This window comes from Dryas octopetala, chromosome 5, assembly GCF_963921425.1.
Source record: "Dryas octopetala chromosome 5, drDryOcto1.1, whole genome shotgun sequence".
NCBI classification, from domain to species: domain Eukaryota; kingdom Viridiplantae; phylum Streptophyta; class Magnoliopsida; order Rosales; family Rosaceae; genus Dryas; species Dryas octopetala.
The window spans coordinates 8,164,800-8,187,026 of NC_141370.1; the positions used below are offsets into that span (position 1 = coordinate 8,164,800).

The 22,227-nt window shown below is 34.9% G+C and overlaps 3 protein-coding genes across 3 annotated transcripts; all 3 read left to right on the forward strand.

The window, feature by feature from the left end:
• Positions 1-102: 102 nt before the first annotated feature.
• On the forward strand, positions 103-4,520 carry LOC147283975 (uncharacterized). Its single transcript, XM_086244783.1, has 2 exons — positions 103-238; positions 3,310-4,520. Exon 2 carries the CDS (start codon positions 3,364-3,366, stop codon positions 4,330-4,332), a length of 969 nt encoding a protein of 322 aa, XP_086100909.1. The 5' UTR covers positions 103-238; positions 3,310-3,363; the 3' UTR covers positions 4,333-4,520.
• Positions 4,521-9,567: 5,047 nt separating this feature from the next.
• Positions 9,568-19,164, forward strand: LOC147283976 (RNase L inhibitor protein-like protein). Its single transcript, XM_086245338.1, has 10 exons — positions 9,568-9,691; positions 9,779-9,807; positions 9,952-10,001; positions 10,439-10,504; positions 12,879-12,919; positions 13,420-13,556; positions 15,747-15,837; positions 17,119-17,190; positions 17,884-17,996; positions 18,728-19,164. Exons 1-10 carry the CDS (start codon positions 9,606-9,608, stop codon positions 18,847-18,849), a joined length of 807 nt encoding a protein of 268 aa, XP_086101464.1. The 5' UTR covers positions 9,568-9,605; the 3' UTR covers positions 18,850-19,164.
• A 1,391-nt stretch (positions 19,165-20,555) lies between these two features.
• On the forward strand, positions 20,556-21,971 carry LOC147283977 (serpin-ZX-like). Its single transcript, XM_086245628.1, has one exon. It carries the CDS (start codon positions 20,556-20,558, stop codon positions 21,969-21,971), a length of 1,416 nt encoding a protein of 471 aa, XP_086101754.1.
• The last annotated feature ends 256 nt before the right edge of the window (positions 21,972-22,227 follow it).

The window sequence follows — 22,227 nt, forward strand, 5'->3', positions numbered from 1 at the left end:
AGTTTCCCAAAATACCCTCCGAGAACCCGGCTAAATAAACTCAAAAAAGGCCCATAGAAGTTGGGCTTGTTCATCGGGTCTCAAGCCCATCAGATTATGCATATCAACTTCACCGGCTTGCTCTTCTCGTTGAATCACAATCAAGTCTCGGCCTCTCCTCTCACCTGCTCTCTCTCTTTCTCTCAGGCGGACACCATTGTTGTTGGTGAAGCAACTCCGTCAACGAACGAATCAACCAGTGAGTGACCTTTTTCTTTCTTGCATTTTTTAAAAAAATTTGAAATAATTACTATATATGATGATTTTGTGGTTCAGATTGCTCTCTCTCTCTCTCTCTCTCTCTCTCTCTCTCTCTCTCTCTATATGTTTTATTTTTTGTGAAATTTCTGATGCGGGCATGTTTGATTTTGATGTGGACTGTGAACTTTGTTTGTGTATTGTTTGATGAAATCCGTCAATGAGAGTTGCGACGACTGATGTGTAACCTAAATCACATGCAGATGACATAATCTCTAGGTCTCAAAACTTTTTCTGTCTATTTAACTTTGGGTTTTTGGTCCTGCGGTTCTCTTTTCGATTCTCGAATCTCAAACCAACTACCCCAGTGTTGTTTGTTCATCTGCGTTTTCGTTGTCCTCCAATCTTTAACCTTTTGTGCTTCTATAGATATTGCTTTCAATTCCTACCTTATATTCCCTCCACCAATATTTCCAGCTCAAATTTTTGAGTTCCAAATTCTGTAACCCTCTTACCAAAACATCAAAAAAGAGGATACAATCTTCATAAAAGAACCTTTAATGAAGAAAGATATAAATTTTAGGCCACAGAATTCCTAATTTTTATGTTTGTGACTTCAATTGGCACTCTCTTTAGCTTCACTCTTGTTGCTGCTACTACAACCAAATACTTAATGTTTGGCTACTACTTCCACCATTTCAAGCATCTTCAGTTTTGCTAGTTTAAGCATTTTTAATAAAAAAGATCACAAATTCACAATACAAGGATGAATGCATCCTATTTTATGTGCATGCACAATTTGAAACCCAAGTTATTAAGTTGTTAAAACAGGCTGTTTGATAATGAGAACACAACGTTTTCTTCCAATCCAAGTAGTCATCCATAGGGGATCTCCTGAGACAACTTGGTAGTCTGCATTCATGTAGACATTCATGTTAAAGGGCTTATTTGTCTAATGACTGGATATGTAAATGCTCTAGATTTAGAACCTTGATTAGTAAAATTATTATGATCATATTCTTGGTTGAATTTGGATGGGCTTACTGATCCAGAGTTTAATGATCTAACTTTTATGTCATTTTAAATCACTTTTCTCGAATGTATAAAGCAACTCCAAGCCATTAGCTTTCTGATCATAGATTTTGTGCATGCACTTCAACTTGGGTTTGTAATTTGCTTGGCTGCTCAATCATAGGGTTTTCATTTATTGTTTACTAAAACATACCAATTTGAGGCATGATCTTAGAACAGGTAAATTAAACTCACATGGGAAGATGACAAGTCATAGCTCCACCACTAGTGAACGTACACACAACACAGTCAATTTTGCACCTCATTGTTCTTTGCCGATCATACGTTTATCCGTTGATTTTTTCAACACCAACATTTGCAAGTTCTCTTTAGTCCATCTCTTCAAACATGGAATAATACAGAATGTTATGGGTTAATTAGTTGCCTTCTATAATCAGTATTCAGAAAGTTGCATAGAAATTGTAGGCAAGAGTAGTCTGTTACTTCACTAATATCTTAGCATATGTTTTGGGTTCACGAGTAGCTCAGTAAAACATGTCACACCATTTCTGGTCATTAAATTTAGAACACATGACACACTATTTCTGATAATTAAATTTGACTGAAATATTTTAAAATTGGGCTGCATCTTGTCTCCTGCAAGAACAGGATATGTAAACTTTATCTAGTGCATAATTGATATTCATCTGCACTTTCTGTTGTTGGTTTTGTCTTGGCTACTGATGATTGAATTGATATCTGTTTTTATCCTTTGGTGCATGGCATTAGCTCTTCACCAGGCCTTAAACGTTTGTGAAAATTGAAGCTCCCATTTGTAATCACGTTCTGTCGTGGTGTTATACTACTGTTGACACAGTGGAGGTTACAAGGGGATATATCATTGTACAGATTGGTTTCATCTTAACAGATTCGCATACATATTCCTAAATCAATTCAATATTGTAGGCAGCCATGAAAAAAATAGGATGTCAACATAAAACACGAGTGGTGATATAGAATTCATACTTCATGGCTCTTAGGCAGAATGGTTCTGAAAGCTATATATCATTGGTTTTAGGATGTAATTTCTTTAAGCAAGCCTGGCCAAGAAATCTGCAGCTGTGCAAAACTGTAAAATAGAAAGCAGGCAGGTAGAGAGCTCGATTGGGCAGAATAGAGGCTAAGACAAAGTACATATTAAGTATTGCTGTTCAAAGTGTCTTGGAATGCTCGGGTCTATTCTTATGGGTCTCTCAAGCTGTAACATGGATATTGATGTTATATTAAGTTGATTGTTCAGGATGTTAGTTCTAGGTATAGTTTTTCTAACTCCTGTTTGCATATAACTTGTTTTAGTAAAGAGTTTGCATCGAACATTATGTGTAGGTATATGTATAGAACTTTATGCTATATAAGTTGATTTTGTTGTGATGCAGGAGCATCTACTAGGGTTTCCACGATTTAGTAATTTTATTGTAACTTTTTTTTTTTTTTTTTAATTTCCTTGTTTGATTTGTAGTCTAATTTTCTGATTTTGTTAGATCTTTTAGTGCTTATGTCCCTTAGTCAATTAGGTTCTGACCTTATGTTTTTCCTACTCAGCTAAGGTTTCCTGTTTTCCTAGTTAGTTAAGGTTTATATGCATTATGTTTTTCTGAGAATTCAGATTCTAGAGTTTCTCTTGGGTTCCTAACCCTAGAACTCATCTATCTACTTTCCTTATTTGATCTTATAGTCTTTCTCTCTCTTTTCTCCTGTGTTGTTGCTGGAAGCTTTCTTGACTGTAGGTTTTTGCCCTATTACTGCATCAAGACAGCAGCCTTTGATTCTGTCCTGCATCACGTTGTTTCAGTCTAGATTTAAGGTGCTTTAAGTACGTTATCTAGTGCATAATTATATATATTTTTATGTGCCGTCTGTTGTTGGTTTTGTTTGTTTTGTCTTGTTTAATGTAAGTTAATTGTCCCCTGGATAGCAAAAGTTTAAACTAAACTAAACTATGATAAGAAATGTAAATTTTCAACTAATCTAACTGTCTTTGTGGATTGGAATTTGGAACAGAACCTTCTACTCCTACCTACTGGACTCACCACTGAAGAAAGAAGAAGAAGAAGAATGAGCAAGTACGGGCTGAACCTAAGGCCGCAGCAGAAGAAGCAGCCCACAAGGCCTCCTCTCCCTAAGCCTCTTGGTTTTGGTGACGACGATGACAATGATGTTGAGAGAGAAATTTCTCGCCATGCGTCCAAGAACAAGTCTCTCAAGGATATTGAGGAGCAGCAGAGGAAGGCGCTGGAGCAGGACCCATCGGTGTTCGACTATGATGGAGTTTATGATGAAATGAAACAGAAAGCCATACAACCTCGGGCGCAAGATCGCCAAGAGAGAAAGCCCAGATATATTCAGTATTTGATGAACAAAGCAGATGAACGAAATCGAGAGCACGAGATAGTATATGAGAGAAAACTTGCTAAAGAGAGAAGTCAAGAAGAGCACCTCTATGCAGACAAGGACAAATTTGTCACAGCTGCATACAAAAGGAAACTTGCAGAGCAGGCAAAATGGATGGAGGAAGAACGACTGCGTCAACTTCGGGAGGAGAAAGACGATGTTACCAAGAAGACAGACTTGAGCGATTTTTACTTCAACCTCGGTAAAAATGTTGCTTTTGGTGCAGAAGACATTAAGTCAAGAAAGCTAGAGAAGCAGGCTGAATTAAGCAAGCTAGAGAAGCAGGCTGAATTAAGCAAGGCAGAGCAACAGGCCGAATTAAGCAAGGCAGAGCAACAGGCCGAATTAAGCGAGCCGGAGAAACATGAAGAGAGAGCAAGTCCTGTAGCATCAGAGCTATTGGAGTCTTCCAGGGTGAACGAGGGACATCAAGGTGAAACTTCAACTATGTCTAAAAGAAGTGTAGAGCCCTCCGATGAGAAGCCAGCTTCAAACACAACAGTGCCGGAAAAATCATCAGTTGAACAGCCACCAGAAAATCAACCACAGGTTGACCATCATAAAAGAAGTCAAGATGCCGTGGCTGCAGCTAAAGAACGCTTTTTGGCACGGAAGAAGGCTAAAGAACAATAAAAGAAATTCTGTTTAATTGTCATGGAATGCTGTGAAAACTTATAGAAAGCAATATATTATTTTTCCCTTTTTCTTCATCTGATAGGGATGTAATTTCGAATCTGGTCATGGGCTCTCTTAATATATCTAGGAGTTGCCATATTTAGTCTACTTGTGATTCTGTTTTCCAGTTTCACCATTTGACGGAAGCATGATGTGTAGTGGAAGATAATTTGGTCTCACTCCATAAGCTGTGTGATGGGAACCTAAAAATGTGAATGTGATAAAAGAATTTATGTTTGGTACATTATAATGGTAAGAAACAAAAAACCAGACTGAACTAACAGATATAAGAATGAAATTATTTTCCAATTGATCAAGAAAAAAATGCGTATACGGTACCATTGTTTGGCAGATATTGATAACATTACAAAATCCTTATCTTTAACTTTTTCTAAGATCAGTGGCTAAAAAAAAAAAACACTTTTTCTAAGATCTCCTATCTTCTTTCTGGGTTCAAAGTAGGCCTAATAATACTCAGTCTTCATCTTAAACGGTCGACATGAATGTGGGCACCAATGAACATAAAAGTCTATGATCTCATACCGTCGCCAACTACAAAGTCTATTTCCTCACCACGAATATGACAAGTCCTTTGTGTCATAATAGCAGTAACAGAATAGCCAAAAAGAAAAACGTCTTTGACTTTAGGTACCAAATTATAATGTTTTTTCATTTCAACTACTAAAATATTTATGTCATTTCACTTTAGGTACTAAATTTCAGTTTAGATACTAACTTTAAAAAATATGGTTATATCAAACTGTGACTGTCTAATAGTCATAACTTTTTTATTGATTTATTTATTTTTTTTAATATTTACAAGGCTTAAACTTTAATATTTAGTCTTTGGGTTATAGGACTTCATCCCCCAAACCTAAATCAAAAGTATGTAACCTTTAAAAATTTTGATTTTTTATAAATTTTAAATAGTCACAACTGTGACTGTTCGACAATTACAACTGTAATTGTTCGACAGTCACAACTGTATAACAAACTGATTTGTGACCTAATCCAAAATGTTTTACTCTAGGTTAGTACCTAAACTAAAAAAAATTAGTGTCTTGCTGCTTTATTAAAAAACTATTGATATTTAGTATTTAATCCTAATTTTCTAAAAAGAAAAATCTCAGTAACAAAAGTATAAATTCATTAGGATAGGTACTTAATTTGATTCCCTCCAATATAACATAAAAGATATTCATTTACTTAGATCATTGTTTTTGAATATATATATATATATATATAATGTAATAAAATGCCTGTTTTAATGCTGGGATGATGGATGTAATGGGTCATATTTTCTCTTATATATGTTTGCATTTGTAAGTAATATTTGAGCCATTGGATTGCAAAACGTTTATTTTATTTTATTTAAAACTTGCAATTTAATGGTTCAAACTTTGCATGTTTTTACATGTTTATATAACTTATGCTTATAAGAGAAAGCTCTGGATTTAGATAGTTTATTTTTGTATATATATCATCTGAATGAGGATAAGATTCTTTCGGATGTGGCAATGGGAGGAATGAGTGTTTACTAACTATTATCCTAAAAAACCACGGCAAAGATTGCCGAGATCCCTGATAAGAACACTGCAATCCTAGTTGATGTTTTGGGTGTGCCACTATTTTCGGCTAGATAGCCGTAATAGAAAAGATATTACAAAGTTGATTTGCACCGGATTTACCTTTCTTCTAACCAAGCAATTGTAAGTGAGCAAGGAACAAGAACTCGCCGAATGTCCTAACTGCCTTGATCCTCAAGGACTTCTAATTATCGTTAGATTCAATGACTCTATGCTCGAATTTGTAAGTGCGAACGATCATAACTTGCGTGATTGGGTGAATTGCAAAATAACAAATCTTAATGAAAAAGGTGTGAATAATTTGATTATTACAGAATTGAGTAACGATGCGAGTTCTAACAACAAAATTCATGAAGAAAATAACATGAAAAGAAAACAACAACCAAGAGAAATCAATACTAAGAACACAAGGTCTTAGCAGAGCTAAAAGAAAATAACTAAATCTAATATCCGAAAAGAAACTGAAAAATATGTTGTGATCTTGAGAATTCTGGAAAGATTGTTGAGAAGTGCTTGGTTTTTGTGAGATGTGTTGAGAGAGAGTGAATTCTGCTTCAATGTCTTGTTTATATAGTGACCAACTCTCTTTAATTGTGGGAAACATTTTCCTAATTGTACTTGAACTCCTCTTTATTTTCTTTGCGCCCAAGACTTGTGTTCTTACTTGTTTTGAAAATCCTAGCTTGCCAAGGAGAACCTGGCGTAGCCTAGTAGGACTCTCCTTCATTCACGGGCTTTCATCAAACTGGGCTTGATTGCTTTATCTTCTCGCTGTGGGCCTGGGTCCAAATACTGAATTTTAGCTTAGGTATAATGACTTGGGCCGGAACTCTCTAGACTTAGCCGTAGAATACGGCCCAAAACCAAAATAAAGTGTAAATACTAATATATGTGAATCATTCTCATTTTCATTTATGTGTTTACTAACATATGGACATATGAGAATCATTCTCATCCTCATTCTTGTGTTTAGTAATATATTAGAATCATTCTCATTCATTATTTATAGGGATTAATACCATTTTGCTCCCCCGACTATTACACTTGTATCAGTTTGCTCCCCAGACTTCTAATTTGGAAAATTAAGGACTCTGACTTTTTCAATTTTGCCAATTGAGGTTCTTTTGTCAATTTACACATTTTTTATCCAAATCTTTGAGGGCAAAATGGTCCCGTCCAATTAGATCTTATCATTTTTTCCTCATGCATCATTTTTCCTCTTTTATTTCTTGCTAAATTTTGCTTGATTATCTCGACATTTTAGATGAAAAATGTATAAATTGACGGAATAACCTTAATTGACAAAATTGAAAAAGTCAGGGTCCTTAATTTTCCAAATTAGAAGTCTGGGGAGCAAACTGATACATGTGTAATTGTCTGGGGAGCAAAATGACATTAATCCCTTATTTATATGTTTACTAATATATTAGAAATCAATATTGATGTGGGGTCTACATGAAATCAAGAATGAGATTCCTTATGGGGTCCAGATTGGAAGAAATTATTGTGTGCAACCGTAACACCACGTGACATAATGACGTAGTGTTACCAATCCATTTAAATTGTAACACGTGTACAATTATTGATTTCTAAAACCCTAAACCTTAAAAAATACCTTTAAAATCGTATACGTGTTATAATCTAAATGAATTGGTAACACCATATCATCATGTCATGTAGTGTTACTGTTACATACAATAATTTTCCCCATATTGGAAGAGGGAAATTGGTATGAAAAATTTCATGTCAAAAATACCCTTCCATTTTTTTGAAAATCCAAAAAACCCTCTACATACGAACAAATTTAATTTTAATTAAAAGGATAAAATTTAAAAAATTGAATAAAACTTGAGAAAACTAAATAAATCTATATAAACTCAGACAAAAAAAAAAAGGAAAATCTATATAAAATTTAATAAACTAATAAATCCTAAAAGAAATAAATCTAAAAAACTATTTAAATTATTAAAAAAACTCGTTTTAATTGGGAAACAAAATTTAGGGTGAGGTCTCGTAATATTTTGTAGACTATAAATATAATTTTATTTTGAAAAATTGGAATTAGTAAATTAGTTAATGGAAAACATAATTTGTTTTGCACAAGATTTTGATTTTGATTCTTGCTATTTAGTAAACACTTTTATGGGAAAACTTTATTTTCATTCCAATTCATGATAGTTAGTAAACACGATATATAATGAGAATGTCTGGTTTTAATTTTGATTCCTACTCATTCTATTATACTCTTTTCAATTCATTCTCATTATGATTCATGCTCATTCCGATTTCATTATTATTTTAATTCATGCTCATTCTGATTACATTTTAGTAAACATGCCTCTAGAGCGTTTTAAGTTTCTAACTCTCAAACAAAATTATGTGTTCCTAATTACAATTACACTTATATAACTCTAATAAAACTATTGATTGTACACCATAAATTTGTAAACCTTATAAATCATACTAAAGGATACCCAATTAATCCTTAAATAACTAAAAAAATTAATTAATTGTTAGTATACAATGTTGCTATATTCAATGCAATTACATTGCAAGTGTGCATTCGTAATTCAAATGCTTGACCCAAACTTGATAGAAGATGTGATTTTAAAAAAACTAAGGGTAAACTATATTATTGGTCATTGTGTTTTGACTCGAAATCACATTTGATTGTCGTCGTTTAAATTTTGTAAATTTGGTCCTTGTATTTTTATGTTGTTTGCAATCTCAGAACATTATGCACCCAACATTAAATTTTTTTTCTCACAATGAAACTAATGACTTGTTTAAAATCTCCAATTTAACTCATGCATGAAATACCGAAAAATCGTGTATGTAACCTTGAACTTGATTTTCAAACAAGAATTCAATGAAATCTCAAACTTAATATTCAAACCCCAAAAATAAAAATTTTGTGACCACGAATTTCTCTAGCAAATAAACCAAAAATTGGAAATTGAAATTAGTTTTAGAAAGCCTATAAAATAGTCTTTCAATCCTCCAACAAAATTTTTCTTGAAAACAAACGAATAATTTAGCGTTAAATTAAAAATATGAGTATTTTTTACAAAATTTCAAAATTGTGCTAAGATGACAAATGATATAAAATAGAATGATCAAATTCACAAATTTAAACTATGAATAGCAAATATAGGTCAAAATGAAGGATAAAAATGTAGTTTATCCAAAAATTAATGAAAGTTTTTTAGCATGCATAAAAGTATTTTCTTACCAATATAATTTTCGTAAAAGCGGTTCAGTCGACATAATAAGGGATGACAACGGATCGGGTTCAGGTTAGGTTTGCCAATACTATATTCGTCCTGTCGGGTAAACAAGTTTCTCGAATATATGAAGCTCTTATTATTTTTTTAAAAATTAATTTTTTTTATTAATAATATATCAAATCAACATAAATACATAATATAATATAGATAAAATATATTAAAAGTCATCATATTATATTATAACAATACTAAATCATAAAATGAACATCATCAAATTTTAAAGACAATAAAAATTAAGATAAAAAATTAAAATATAATTTTTGTGTTAAATGGATATACGGGACAGCACGGGAGAGGGATGATATTACCATACCACTCTCACTATTCGTTCCTCCTTCATTTTCTTCAGAAAACAAAAATGGGCAACAACAAGCAGCGCTTCAAGAACAATAAGCCCCATCATCGCGGCCAATCGAGTCGGACCCATCACCATCTTCCAGAACAGTCAGTAATTCCATGTCTTTCTTCTTTTACTCCAACTTCGCCGTCTTTCTCTTGCTCTTGTTGTCTAACTTTTTCTTTTCCTTTCAGTGAAAACGAGTCCCTACCATCTGCTCAAGGTGCCAATCCATCAGCTGCAATTTTTATTTTTTATTTTTTGTAGGTGGGCTAGAAGGTGTTTAATATAATTGCAGCTGTAGGGGTCTTTTGAATTTTGGTGGCTGATGAGTTTTTTTTTTTTTTTTTTTTTTTTGTTCTTGCAGCTACTGAAGAGGAACAACCAGTGGGTCCCAAAATCCACCTTGCAATGTGGGTATGCATTTCTTTGCTTGTTGCTTCACTACACAATTTGTTCTCCTGAACTTCAATTTTGGTTTGGTTGGGTTTAAAAGACGAATTGCACCACACAATGGCAATCGGTCACGGTTTTGTTGCTATTGTATAATAATTGAGCCACCCTCTTGAAACTGGTGTGTGTTTGTGTCTGTGTTTTCCCACACTAGTTATCTTATCACATTCATGGTTGAAAGGGACATTGGATTGTTTTCATCTGCCCTTCTTTTTCCAGTTCTAGTTTGTGATTTGGAGGTGTATAAATCTCTTAAAGAGTTATATCGATTAGTTATTTGAGGTAAAGTTCCAAACATGTGGCATTACTTTGTGTGTCTGAAATGAATATTTGAAATATCATCCTCAACTTCAATCTATTTTGTGAACGTGAAATCAATTGGTAATATTTTGTTGATTCAGGATTTTGGCCAATGTGATGCAAAAAGGTGCACGGGGCGCAAGCTTTCAAGATTTGGCTTTCTGAAAGCAAGTATCTGGTTTGGTTTTCCTTTAGAATTACTCGTTCACATTTAAATTTCTATGTTGGCTGGTTTTGTTTCGTTTCTTTTTTCGATCTCAAAATTTTATTGAAATAAGAATTGGCTCGTGGTCTTTATTGCCACTATATAAGATGTTGGCTGGTTTTTTCTTTGTTTTTTTATTCAAACCGTAAATTCTTTATTGGCTTGTGGTCTTTAGTGCCATCTCTAGCCTAGACATAAGTTGATTCTTTACAAGATTATTGCTAATGGTGAATTAAGTTCATTCTATGTCTGATTTGAGGTGACTGATTTACAATTGGATCCGCTACTTTATGGCATTGTCACTAGTGTTATGAAATCTTTAGATATTATGGTTGTTGTGCATAAAACAGAAGCATTTGAAAGAGAGAGATTTACAAGAGATCGCCTTGTTTATAGGTTTCAAATATAACTCTCATTGTCTCCTAGAAAGGCTAAAAGATTTTTTAAAATCCTAAAAGACTCCCTTACCAAAAAAAAGAAAAAAAAAAAAAAAAAAATCCTCAAAGAGTCATTAATACTAAAAGACTCATTTAATACAAAGACTGATAAATAATAGGAGACTCTTAGAAAACTTAACAACATTGAGTATATCTAAGACAAATAAATTGACTCTTAATAACACTTGACACTAACTATTAGACTTATTTATTTATTTATTTTTTAACTGATTCTTGCACCACCGTTGGCATTTCATTTTAGACCCAAAAGGCCATATTGTTAGATTTGACCAATGGGCTTATCTTGGGTTGCCCAAAGGACTATTCCATCATGTCTCCCCTCTGGAAAGAACTTGATCCGGTCAAGTTTGGAGCTGGACTAAGAATAGAATCATCATATTCAATGTGTTCAAGAAGGAAAGTGCCAGCTGTTCCCTTGAGTTTCATGGGCTGCAAAACCTTTGTAGAGACAAGCTTGAACTTATTGTTCCTATTCTCAAAGGAATATCTATTATTATAGCCACACCGTTGCACCTTTCTATCAAATCAAGGTCAGCCTAATAAAATGTGACACACTTCTTTGTGTAGCACATCACATTTACTGTGTCAATGAGCCCTCCAATAGAATAGGCTACCAAAGAACACTGACTTTGATATTTGTGTTATTTACCCATGCCACTTTGTACGGATTTGGATGAGGCTCAGTAGGAACCCATATTCGTGAAGAACATCTTCAGTAATAACATTAGTGCAACTACCGTTGTCTATAGACACGGTGCACAGTTGATCATTACATCGAACACCTGTTTGAATAATGTTGCTCCTTCGCCATCTACGTTTTTGTTTTCGTGTTCCTTTTGCATATTTAGAAAAGGATGTAAAACTATACAAGGTTGGCGCTCATCACCCCTATGAGAACTCTTGTAACCATCGCTGCCTTGTTCAGCTTCTAACACGGCAATTTCTTTTCCTCTTTTTTTAGGGGTGGAAAAGGCAATAAGAGCATCTTTATCTGTAGAAGCCACCAATCAATTTGGACATTGTGCTGAAAAATGTCCAAAACCTTTACATGTCCAACATTGCACTCCAATTCTAGTTTTAGAGCTAGAACTAACATTACTTTTCTCAACAGATAAACTTCATGGTGTCAATTCCATGAATTCTAGATGAACCTGTTGGTTGTAATTAGCTGGTACGAAGTAGCGTGTCATTACCATCCTTACATCTTCTCAAGCTCTATAATGATTTTGACGCTGTTATAGCTTTAATTCTTATGTACATAGATATGTTTCTTTTTATTAATGGACTCCTTGTCTACTGCTATTGTACTATTTCATGAAATGTTCAATAAAATTTATTTATTTATTTTTTATAAAAAGGATGCTCTTAGAAAACTTAAAGACATTGAGTCTTTCTTAGACAAATGAATTGACTCTTAATAACACTTGACATTAACTCTTAGACTCCTAAACTTATTTATTATTTATGTATCCACTGATTCCTGCACTACCATGGGCTTTTCATTTTTGACCCAAAAGACCTTATTGTTGGATTTGGTCCAATGGGATTAGTCGGGGGCTTCCAAAGAGGATAATTCTTTTCTAACCTAGCAGTAGCTATAGTATCACACCTTGAGCATATTCACCATCAAATGTGTGAAGATTGCCTCTCTATCTTGGTTTATCAAACTATTAAAGTGACTGGAATGTATTTGGTTACAATTATGACACGATGAATGTACATATTATTTAGGTGGTGGAAACATGTTGTGACAAACAAGATTCAGTAATCGTACTTTGAGTTTAAGCTGGAAAATCTGGATCACACTCATTTTAGGTTTATTAAAAGGTTTCTCTCGTGCAATATCCTTAGTTTTGACATTCGTACAATTTCATGCAGGAGTTGCGTGTGAATAATGGTTTTGGAGGCATTGTTTTGAGGTACATAAAGAAAACTATATTGTATACATCATCTGGTTGCCCTGGAATATTATACAGGGAAAATAAATATGTTCTATTTTAAAATTAAATGAGTAATTCTATTGACCTTTCTTATGGTGGAATCGGGCAATGTCCAATCATTATAGCCTGCTGCATTCCGCTGGATGATCAATTACTCTTCTTCTACTTGTCTACCCTAAATAATTGAGCTCTAAAGAGTGCAAGCAATTTAGTTTTTAAAGAAATTATTTGCACTGGATCTTGGGTAAGGGCAGGTGGGCATGCTGGTTGAAATGTAGAATTTTGCGTTTGAACCAAGCTTAAGGAGAGACTCTTATTATCTTTTTAATTAAAATTTGTAGCATCACCTGTTATTCCTTTCATTAAACAGTTTATGCATTTAAAATGACATCCCTTGCTTCATGGTTCATCTAAGGTGTATAGAAACATATATGAATTCTTCTACTCATTTCTAATCTGTTGTGTATCCATTTTCACAGTCCGGTTGGGACGCTTTGTGTCTCAAGAGAAGATTATAGCTTAATCCAGCGAAAAGGATTAGCTGTTGTGGATTGCTCCTGGGCACGCTTGGGTGATGTACCGTTTGTGAAGCTGCGTTGCACTGCTCCTCGACTCTGTATGAACTTTAATTCTTCAATCAATTAACTTGCTCGTATCTTATTTAAGTTATGATTTTTGGGCACAGGCCTTTGTTTTAACACAAGCAACCAGGAGTGTCCAATAGAAACATGTCTACTAAAAAATATCTATAAGCATGGACATGTCTATATGTCTGTTGATTTTTGGTTTGATAGAAGTTGAAATGTAAAGAACTGTAGATATTATGATTATGAAAGCATTGAACGTACGGATAAATGTTTCATACACCAAAGAAATGGTTTCAAATGCAGAACTGGATGAGTGTTTAATTGCCACGTACTCACGTGTGCTGTTATGAAAGGTGAAAAGAATCTATAGTAGTACATGTGGCAATTAAATTCTTGTCTGCATGTGTAATTGAAACTCCATCGGCTGTATCTTGAGATTTATACCAAATAAGATATTCATTGTATTTAAGAAATAAAACCTAGAGGTCATAAATCTAAGAAAAGGGGGCTTATTCATTTGGGATTGGCTAATATGGAACATAAGCCTACAGAGAAAGTACTCCCCTTTAGAAACTTACTGATCCAAACCAACTTGTTTAAGCCCACTGCATGACTCAGGTTGATAAATATCCAAACATGTACAAGCCTATCATAGCATGACTGAGTCCTGCCACCCTATGATCTGAATTCTTATCCATTTGTCACTTAATAGGTGAGTGACGAGAGCCTTAATATTCATTGCCTTCAATAATTCATCGTCTACACAGAACTCTACGCTGAGTGAGCAGACTGAAATGGTGGTCACAGTAATCGTTCTATGAGTGTACAAAAATTTTCCAGAATCAACCTACACCAAACTTTCTACTCTAAAATAATTTCAGACAGGAGGAGAATAAAAACACAGGAGTAGAGTTCTGTGTACTGAGGGAAGTATGACATTGCAAGATAAGAAGTAGAGTTCTGTGTTGTGAGGAAAGAGGTTTTGAAATGAAGGAAACCAGTAGAGTAAGATGAAAAAGAACTCAAGAATGAGGGGAAAAGAGAGAAAGAAGTAGGTGTTGAGAAATGTCTTGAGTGTTTGTATTATCTTGTATATAGTGAAAAAATTGGCATCTTATTGTGGTTTTCCTCCTTCCATTATGAGAGGGTTTTTCACGTAAATTCTTGGTGTCCAATTTACGGAAGTGCGTCCTTACTCTGTCATATCCATGTCCACGTATCTTGGAAGCCTTCAATGTATCTGCTTACCTGGGCATAGAATTTTTATATCTCTGTGCTGTGATTAAGTTCTGTAATTATGTTGACTGAAGAACTGCAAATATGGTTCATTATCTGTGTCTAACCTAATTGCCCTTTCCTTGTCCCCTGTTTTCCTTATTTTTTGACTGATTCCTGGTCACGTGTTCAAAATTCAATGTTCAAAGCCATATGTCATGATATATGGAAAGAACTTACCTATCACGTTTGTATACACTCTCTGTGTCTATCTCTTTCATCATGTGATCTAGCACGTGATGAGATCACATGATGAGAGAGATAGACACAATGGTGTATACACCCATTACATGGAAGTCTTTCTCCATGATCTATATAATTTAGGAGGATTCTACTCATACTTGGTCAAATTGAGTAACTAAAATAAGCCTTAAGAAACCAAACTTTTGGCATAAAATCAATTGTTTGGAAACTTAAGTGGTACCTTCCCAATGGGTTTAACTATTGTAAAACCAATTTCCCAACATATGGGTAATTCACGTACCTTTCCATAGATTTTAGAAATATATAGGTCAAACTTTAATCTCAGATTTCCTTCTGCGGAGTCCAATCAAATATACCTTACACACTTAAAACTAACTGTTCAGATATCACTTTCTATTTTTACTTGTTCTGTATACACTTCAAAGGTTTTGGAAAATCTACTTTAAACATCCCTGATTCCTAATTTGATAATTAAAGTTTATCTGTTCTCTACTAGTGATAACAACCCTGTCTAATTTGACCAAAAAAAAAAAAAAAACCCTGTCTATCATTTTATAAGTAATATTAATTCTTCTGCTGCTTATTATTATTATTATTTATTTTATATAATGTTATTAATGTCTTTATGGCACTGCACTTATGTTGTTGGTCTTGTTACGGATGCATGGAGTTGAATTTCTGTGCTCAATTGTTTTCTGCTTGTCAGCTCTTTAAAATTGACAAATCGCTTAATATTGCAGTGCCTTGGCTTGTAGCAGCAAATCCAGTAAATTATGGTCGACCATGCCAACTATCTTGTGTGGAGGCATTATCTGCAGCTTTAATCATATGGTACTAAAACCTCTCCCCCTTACCTTGCAGAGTTTCCCCTTTTTGTTTGTTGCTGATACCTTTGGGATCTTATACACTAGCGCAATCTCTCATTGCTTATACAGAGGGGTATTGGTCCAGTTTGCATTGCTGGAGTGCCATCAATGTGACACATATAGCATTGCACATCCTTTCTGCAGGCTTCCATTGTGAATTTCTTATCTGATAATTTATCATATTTAGGATAAGTGGTTGATATCACTTTACATGAGAAACAAGATTGGACCAATAAAATAACCTGCTTGGTTTCTCGCATGGCGCAATCTGATATAAGTGGAAATGAGACCATTAAATAACTCTAAACTTTCTAGTCTTATTGGGAAAGTTAGTGGCACTACAGTAAGCATGTAGGCTAGAAAAACCAAATGAAACAACATTATTATAACTTTTTAAGCCTAAATGAAACAACATCATTTGAACTTTTTCGCCTAAAAGTGTTCAAAGAACTTAAGTGCTCAACCTAGCATTAACATTGGGTAGAATTTGTACCTTGTAGGGTAAATGCTTGCTTGGTAATCTCATGGAAGGGTTAGTACTAGTGACAATATTCAAACTTCAAAGAAGGAAACCTAATGTGTTTTTATCACCTTATGGCGTTCTATGTGTAAAGAGTGAGTTTGATCACTTATTCCTCTATTATTCAGTTGCATTTAGATCATGGCACAATCTTTGTATGGAGGCAAGATTGAGCTGGGTGATTCAGCCCCTTGTGAATCTTTTTTTAATGAGAAACGTTGCGCTTTTGGTGGACGAAAAAAGGAAAATGTATTATGGTGGTGTTGTATGTTGTCTACCTTTTGGGTGGGTTGGTTGGAAAGTAATGTTAGGTTTTTAAAGCTATTTGAAGATTTATTACTTTGAGGTTTTTCCATTACAATAAAAGCATAAAAGACCCTATAATAAAAGATATTAACGCTCTATGACTACTAGGTTTTCCCATTATAATAAAAGAAAGTATAAAATACTCTTAATACTCTTGGGCTGTTGCAGTAGACCAAATAGACCCACCTTCAGTAAATTCCCAATTGTGCAAGATCCCAAGGAGGCCCAACATAACCAAGGCTTAGGCTGTATGCCTTCCCCCCCCCCCACCCAATACTTTTGTAGAATTTTAAAGGGTGCTATCACTTATCTCCATCAACCTCTTTGTTAATGAACATATTTGGGCCAACAGTTTATGTTATCTGCCAAACATTCAGTTGATATTATTTTTTTAAATGTGTCTTTTATACAATTTTACAGTGGGGAAGAGGAAACTGCAAATTTGTTGCTTGGAAAGTTCAAATGGGGTCATTCTTTCCTATCTCTCAACAAGTATGTTTTCAGTTCATTTATTGAATTGTTTATTTACTTTCACATAATATAGAACTGTGTTCGTCAAGAGGCATAGTCCAGGTAAGAGATTCAAGCTATGTTAATTGAAGCCATAGTGGACTTAGAAAATTTAAGCTTCACAAAATGAAGTCCAAATTTTGATGAAATGCATAGCATTGTTTCTTAAATGTATGGTTGAGTAAAGAAAATTGATCTGGACTGAATCAATATCCTTTTTTAGCTTGACCTTTGAGATTGACTTAGGCTGTCATTCAATTTGGATTTGTTTGCTCAGTCTCTCGCACCTCCTGTTGCAGATGGTTATATAATATTTAGAAAGCAAATGTCATTTATGGCTGAAGTCAAAATTTAGAAAAAAAAAAAAAAAAAGAGAGCTACAATATATCTAGATCAACTAACGTTTTCTAATTAGATTGGGTGACAGAAATACTCCTCTATCCAACTGTTTAAAGTTCATTAACATCCTCATGTCATCTCAATTTGGTTCTGGATCTCTGGCATTCTACTTCCAAAGAATTTGGAGGGCAAAATGTCAAGAAAACTACATTTTGCTCTCCAAATTCTTTCCCATGGGAGATTGAGATTACTTTCAATGTATATATAGCTATACAAATGTACATGAAGTTTATATCTCTAACACTGTTTCGACCGTGGCCCTTCTAACCAATGCAGGGAACTTCTTAAGGCTTACTCTAAATGTGAAAACAGTGCTGATATTATTTCAGTCCAAAATGCTTGGCTTTCACAAAATAGTCGAGTTCCAGAGGTTCCTAAAGAAGTAGAAGGTATCTGTCACTTTCTAATTTTATCTAGAGAAACTCTTTACAATACAAGGCATTGATCTGCATCATTAATGTACATTTTGAAGTTTGAAGTGAAAATTGTTGATTTTGTCTGTCTTTGTCACCATTGGTGAAACTTACTAACTGTATGTCAAACTTGTAACCCATCAAATATCTGTCCTCTGCTTGAGAATGTCAGGGTGCATTTCTTTTGCATCCTTTACACTTTTCATGGATTCTTCTATTTTTGCTCCTGTGGTTGTCCTGCTGTTCATCAGCTCTTCCATCTTAACATCAGGCTGGTGTTTGGTTGAAAACATCATGAAAGGTCCTGCCTTTTTTTATGGCACATATATTCACAAGACTCACAAAATCTAGTAAGATGCATTTGCTCCTCTGTTTAATTAATCTCACTCTGGTTACGACTGACTCATGGTAAAAATTTACTTCAATGTCTTTTTTGTCCTACAAGTAATTGTAGATTACAGTGTAGTCAATCTTGTTTATTCCTGTATCAATTTTTACCAAGGCTTTAATTTATTCCTTTGCTTAACTTTGGGGGGTCAGATCATGTGTTTTTTGTTCATCTGTGTCCTAGTGTATTCCTTCCATAGTTTCTCATCTCATATATGTGTTATGAAATGAGCAATAACATTTCGTTGAATACCATCTTTGTTAAGACTTGAGAAAAGGTATGCTAATCTCAACATATTTTTTTCTTTTTTCTGCTACAGGTGCAGACGTGTCTTCTCGCAGTGAAGATGAGGGCTCTTATGATTCTGACGATGGGCTTCCACCACTTGAAAAGAATATGAATCATTTAAACTTAGAGGAAAGTGATGAAGAAAGTGAGTAGAAAGGATAATATTATGTTTCCTTGATGACTTAATATGTAAAAATGCCCGGAGAATCTGAGATGACGCCTTCTCAAATCTTCTCTCATGGGTTCCATGCACAAAATCAGCATATGATTTTGGCTTTAGATATGTGCTGATCATCTTTGTTATTCTCAAGATTGGTTGTTAGTTTCATTAGTTATTGTAATTTCAGTGAGGAACTACGTTTTTTCTTTTTCAGACCACCTTTACCTGAGGTCTTGGATTATTGTCAAAATCTATTATATTAGTCCACTCTATTCTGGTGTCCCAGACAAGACCTATAGGGTTCAAGTTTTGGAAAAGTGAGAATGAGAAAATAATTTTATTCCCATGTTTGGTAAATGCATGCATAAGAAATGGTTTTCTGTTCATAGAAATCTGATGCACCCCAAGGTGGTTTTGTGGTGGGGGGCGCAATGAGCGCAATGAATCCCTCCTCTCAGCTTGGGTTTTGTTAATAATCTTCTTAGGAAAGCATTTATTACACTTTTTATAGACAATTATAGCCGTTTTAATATTTGATAATACCAATTTTATCCAAAACAAATTCTTCACATTATATATTTAATAGATGATATAATTGTAAAACTGAATAATTTGTATTTTCTATTTCTGCACAAATCAAACATGGTAATAAAAATAAAAAGATAATTCTTGATTTACTTTTCCTTTCCTAAGAAATCAATTCCGATCCATTTACCAAGAAATTTCCTTATTTCGGCCGATGACCATCCGATAAAGAGCAAGTTCTTTTAAACTAGGAATAAACAATTTTGCATATAACGTGAGCGTTTTCAAATAATTTTCAGCACCACCAGTCCATTCATTCCAGTCCTTTATCAACATGCATGATTTTGTGCCCATTTGATACTGTGTGCGCAGCTTGCGATCAATAGCCAGCAAAAAACAATTCTACCATACAATTCCACACGTACTCTTTTAGTCTTTGAGTGAGAGTTCACTTTTCCCCCTTTGAGAATGGACTAATAACCACGGTTGGATTTGGTTGTATAAGAGAGAGACAAGGTTGGACTAATTATTAAACAGGGTTGCTTGATTATGTGTATGATATGACCCTCTAGTATTATGGCGCCATGTGCACGATTACTTTAAAAAATGTAAACTTTACTTGAATTAGACACATATTTGTATATCATTGAAATGCACATCATACAAGTGACATAATTAGTGAAAAATCTCTGTTGTATGGTAAAAGGAATCAACTAGCAATACACATTCAAGATGAAAATTCATGCCATTGACAACAATCAATACTAGTGGACCACTAATAGAGAGAGAGAGAGAGAGAGAGAGAGAGAGAGAGAGAGAGAGAGAGAGAGAGAGAGAGAGAGAGAGAGAGAGAGAGAATTTGTACACAAGAAACTTACAAGTATCACCCAAAGAAAAGATCAATTCAACAATAAAATGAATTGAATAATGGAATGATAATGTTTTAATTATGAAAAATATTTCCCAAAAAAATTGGCCCAATGTAATAATCCACTTGTCTTGGTTTTTATTGTTTTACAATATCTTGCACAAAAAAAGAAGTGCAGAGCAAGAAAACGTACAAGAAACAGATAGGAATCCTTGTGCGGCAAGTCTTCTTTTTCCCAAAAAAAGGCCAAGGCTTTACAGAAGAATGCAGCAAAGGAGACTACGAGGCAGTTGAGGGTTTTAGCTAATGGCGTCTCTGATGGCAATTCGACGTGCAGGAAGCCAAACACTATCTTCCTTCTTCAAGGTACGGCCTCTGCCCCAACCCCCTTCTCGTTTCAGCTCCCTTCACAAGCACACCAACAACAACATTCACAACCTTTTTCCCTTCATCCCCAAAAGTAGTCTGAGCACCTCTGCGGTCCCAAACACAGCAACAACAACAACAGCAAATACAGTGGACAACGAAACCCACACCGCCATGCTGCGAATCATGAAGCAGTTGACTGATCAAGGCAAACACAAGAACATGGTGTACTCACCGCTGTCGATCAAGGTGGTGCTGAGCCTTCTAGCCGCGGCTGGGTCCGAGTCAAAGAGTCGCTACCTGGTGCAGTTGCTCTCTTTCCTCAACCCCAAACCCTCCGACTCCTGGTCCTCCTACCCCAGCTTGACTTTTTCCAATGGCTTATGGGTCGACGAGTCTTCCTGGGTCATGAAGCCTTGTTTCGAAAAACTAATGGACATGACTACTTCAACTTGCAAGGCCTCTATGAATTACCAATTTGATTTCGAGATTGATGCTGACAATGCGAGAACTCAAGTGAATTCATGGGCCCAAGAGAAGACTAGTGATCGAATCAAACAGTTCCTTCCTCCTGGCTCAGTTAACATCATAACCAGCCTCATCCTTGCAAATTCATTACACTTTGATGGACATTGGGAGCAAGAGTTTGATTCAGTAACAAAAGACTATGTATTCCACCTCTCCAATGGGAAAACAGTTGAGGCAAAGTTCATGACCACCAGCAATGACAACCATCACTTTCTAAGTGTCTTTGAAGGGTTCAAAGTGTTGAGGCTTTTTTACAATCGAGGCGGTCTAGACAGGCGGAGTTTCTCCATGTGCTTGTTTCTTCCAGATTCAAAACATGGTGATCTGCCTGCTTTGCTTGAGAGAGTTTGCTGTGAACCCGGCTTCCTAAAACGTCATCTTCCAAACAAGAAAGTTAAAGTGGATCAATTGTTAATTCCAGAGGTTAAGCTTTCTTCTGACTCCTTTGAAGCTAAGGAGGAAGTTGTCAATAGTATTAGTGCTGCTGGACTTTTCACATTGCCTGAAGGTATTACTTGTGAATTAGCGGATCAGGGTTCAGAGGGAGAGGGACTACATGTTTCCAAACTAGTCCATAAATCCTTCATTGAAGTTAATAAAGATGGCACAAAAGCTGCAGCTGTGACTATGACAGAAGCTTGTGATGTTACTCGCAAGGAGAGCAAGATAGACTTTGTGGTTGGTAATGATATCAAAGCACAAGTCGACTTTGTGGCTGATCACCCTTTCTTGTTTGTCATCTATGAAGAAATTACTGGAACCGAGCTGTTTATCGGCCAAGTGCTCAATCCCAGTCGTCACAACCCTTACATGGATATATGCAATTAACTTCTATAATTTTCAGAAGGTAACCTCTGCAGCGGATAAGCTTGCTACTTATTATTATTATTTTTATTAAAAAATAGTGCTTTGAGCTTTAACCAAAAAATTCAGAAAAGGCAGCATACTACGATTTCTTTTTTCTTTTGAGTTATTATGATACACATAACCAAGAAGGGTAAGATTGCCAATTTGATTGGAACACTTTGATCATTAATTCTCTTGTGATCTATTAGGAATTGAGCTCAGACCCTAGTACATCATT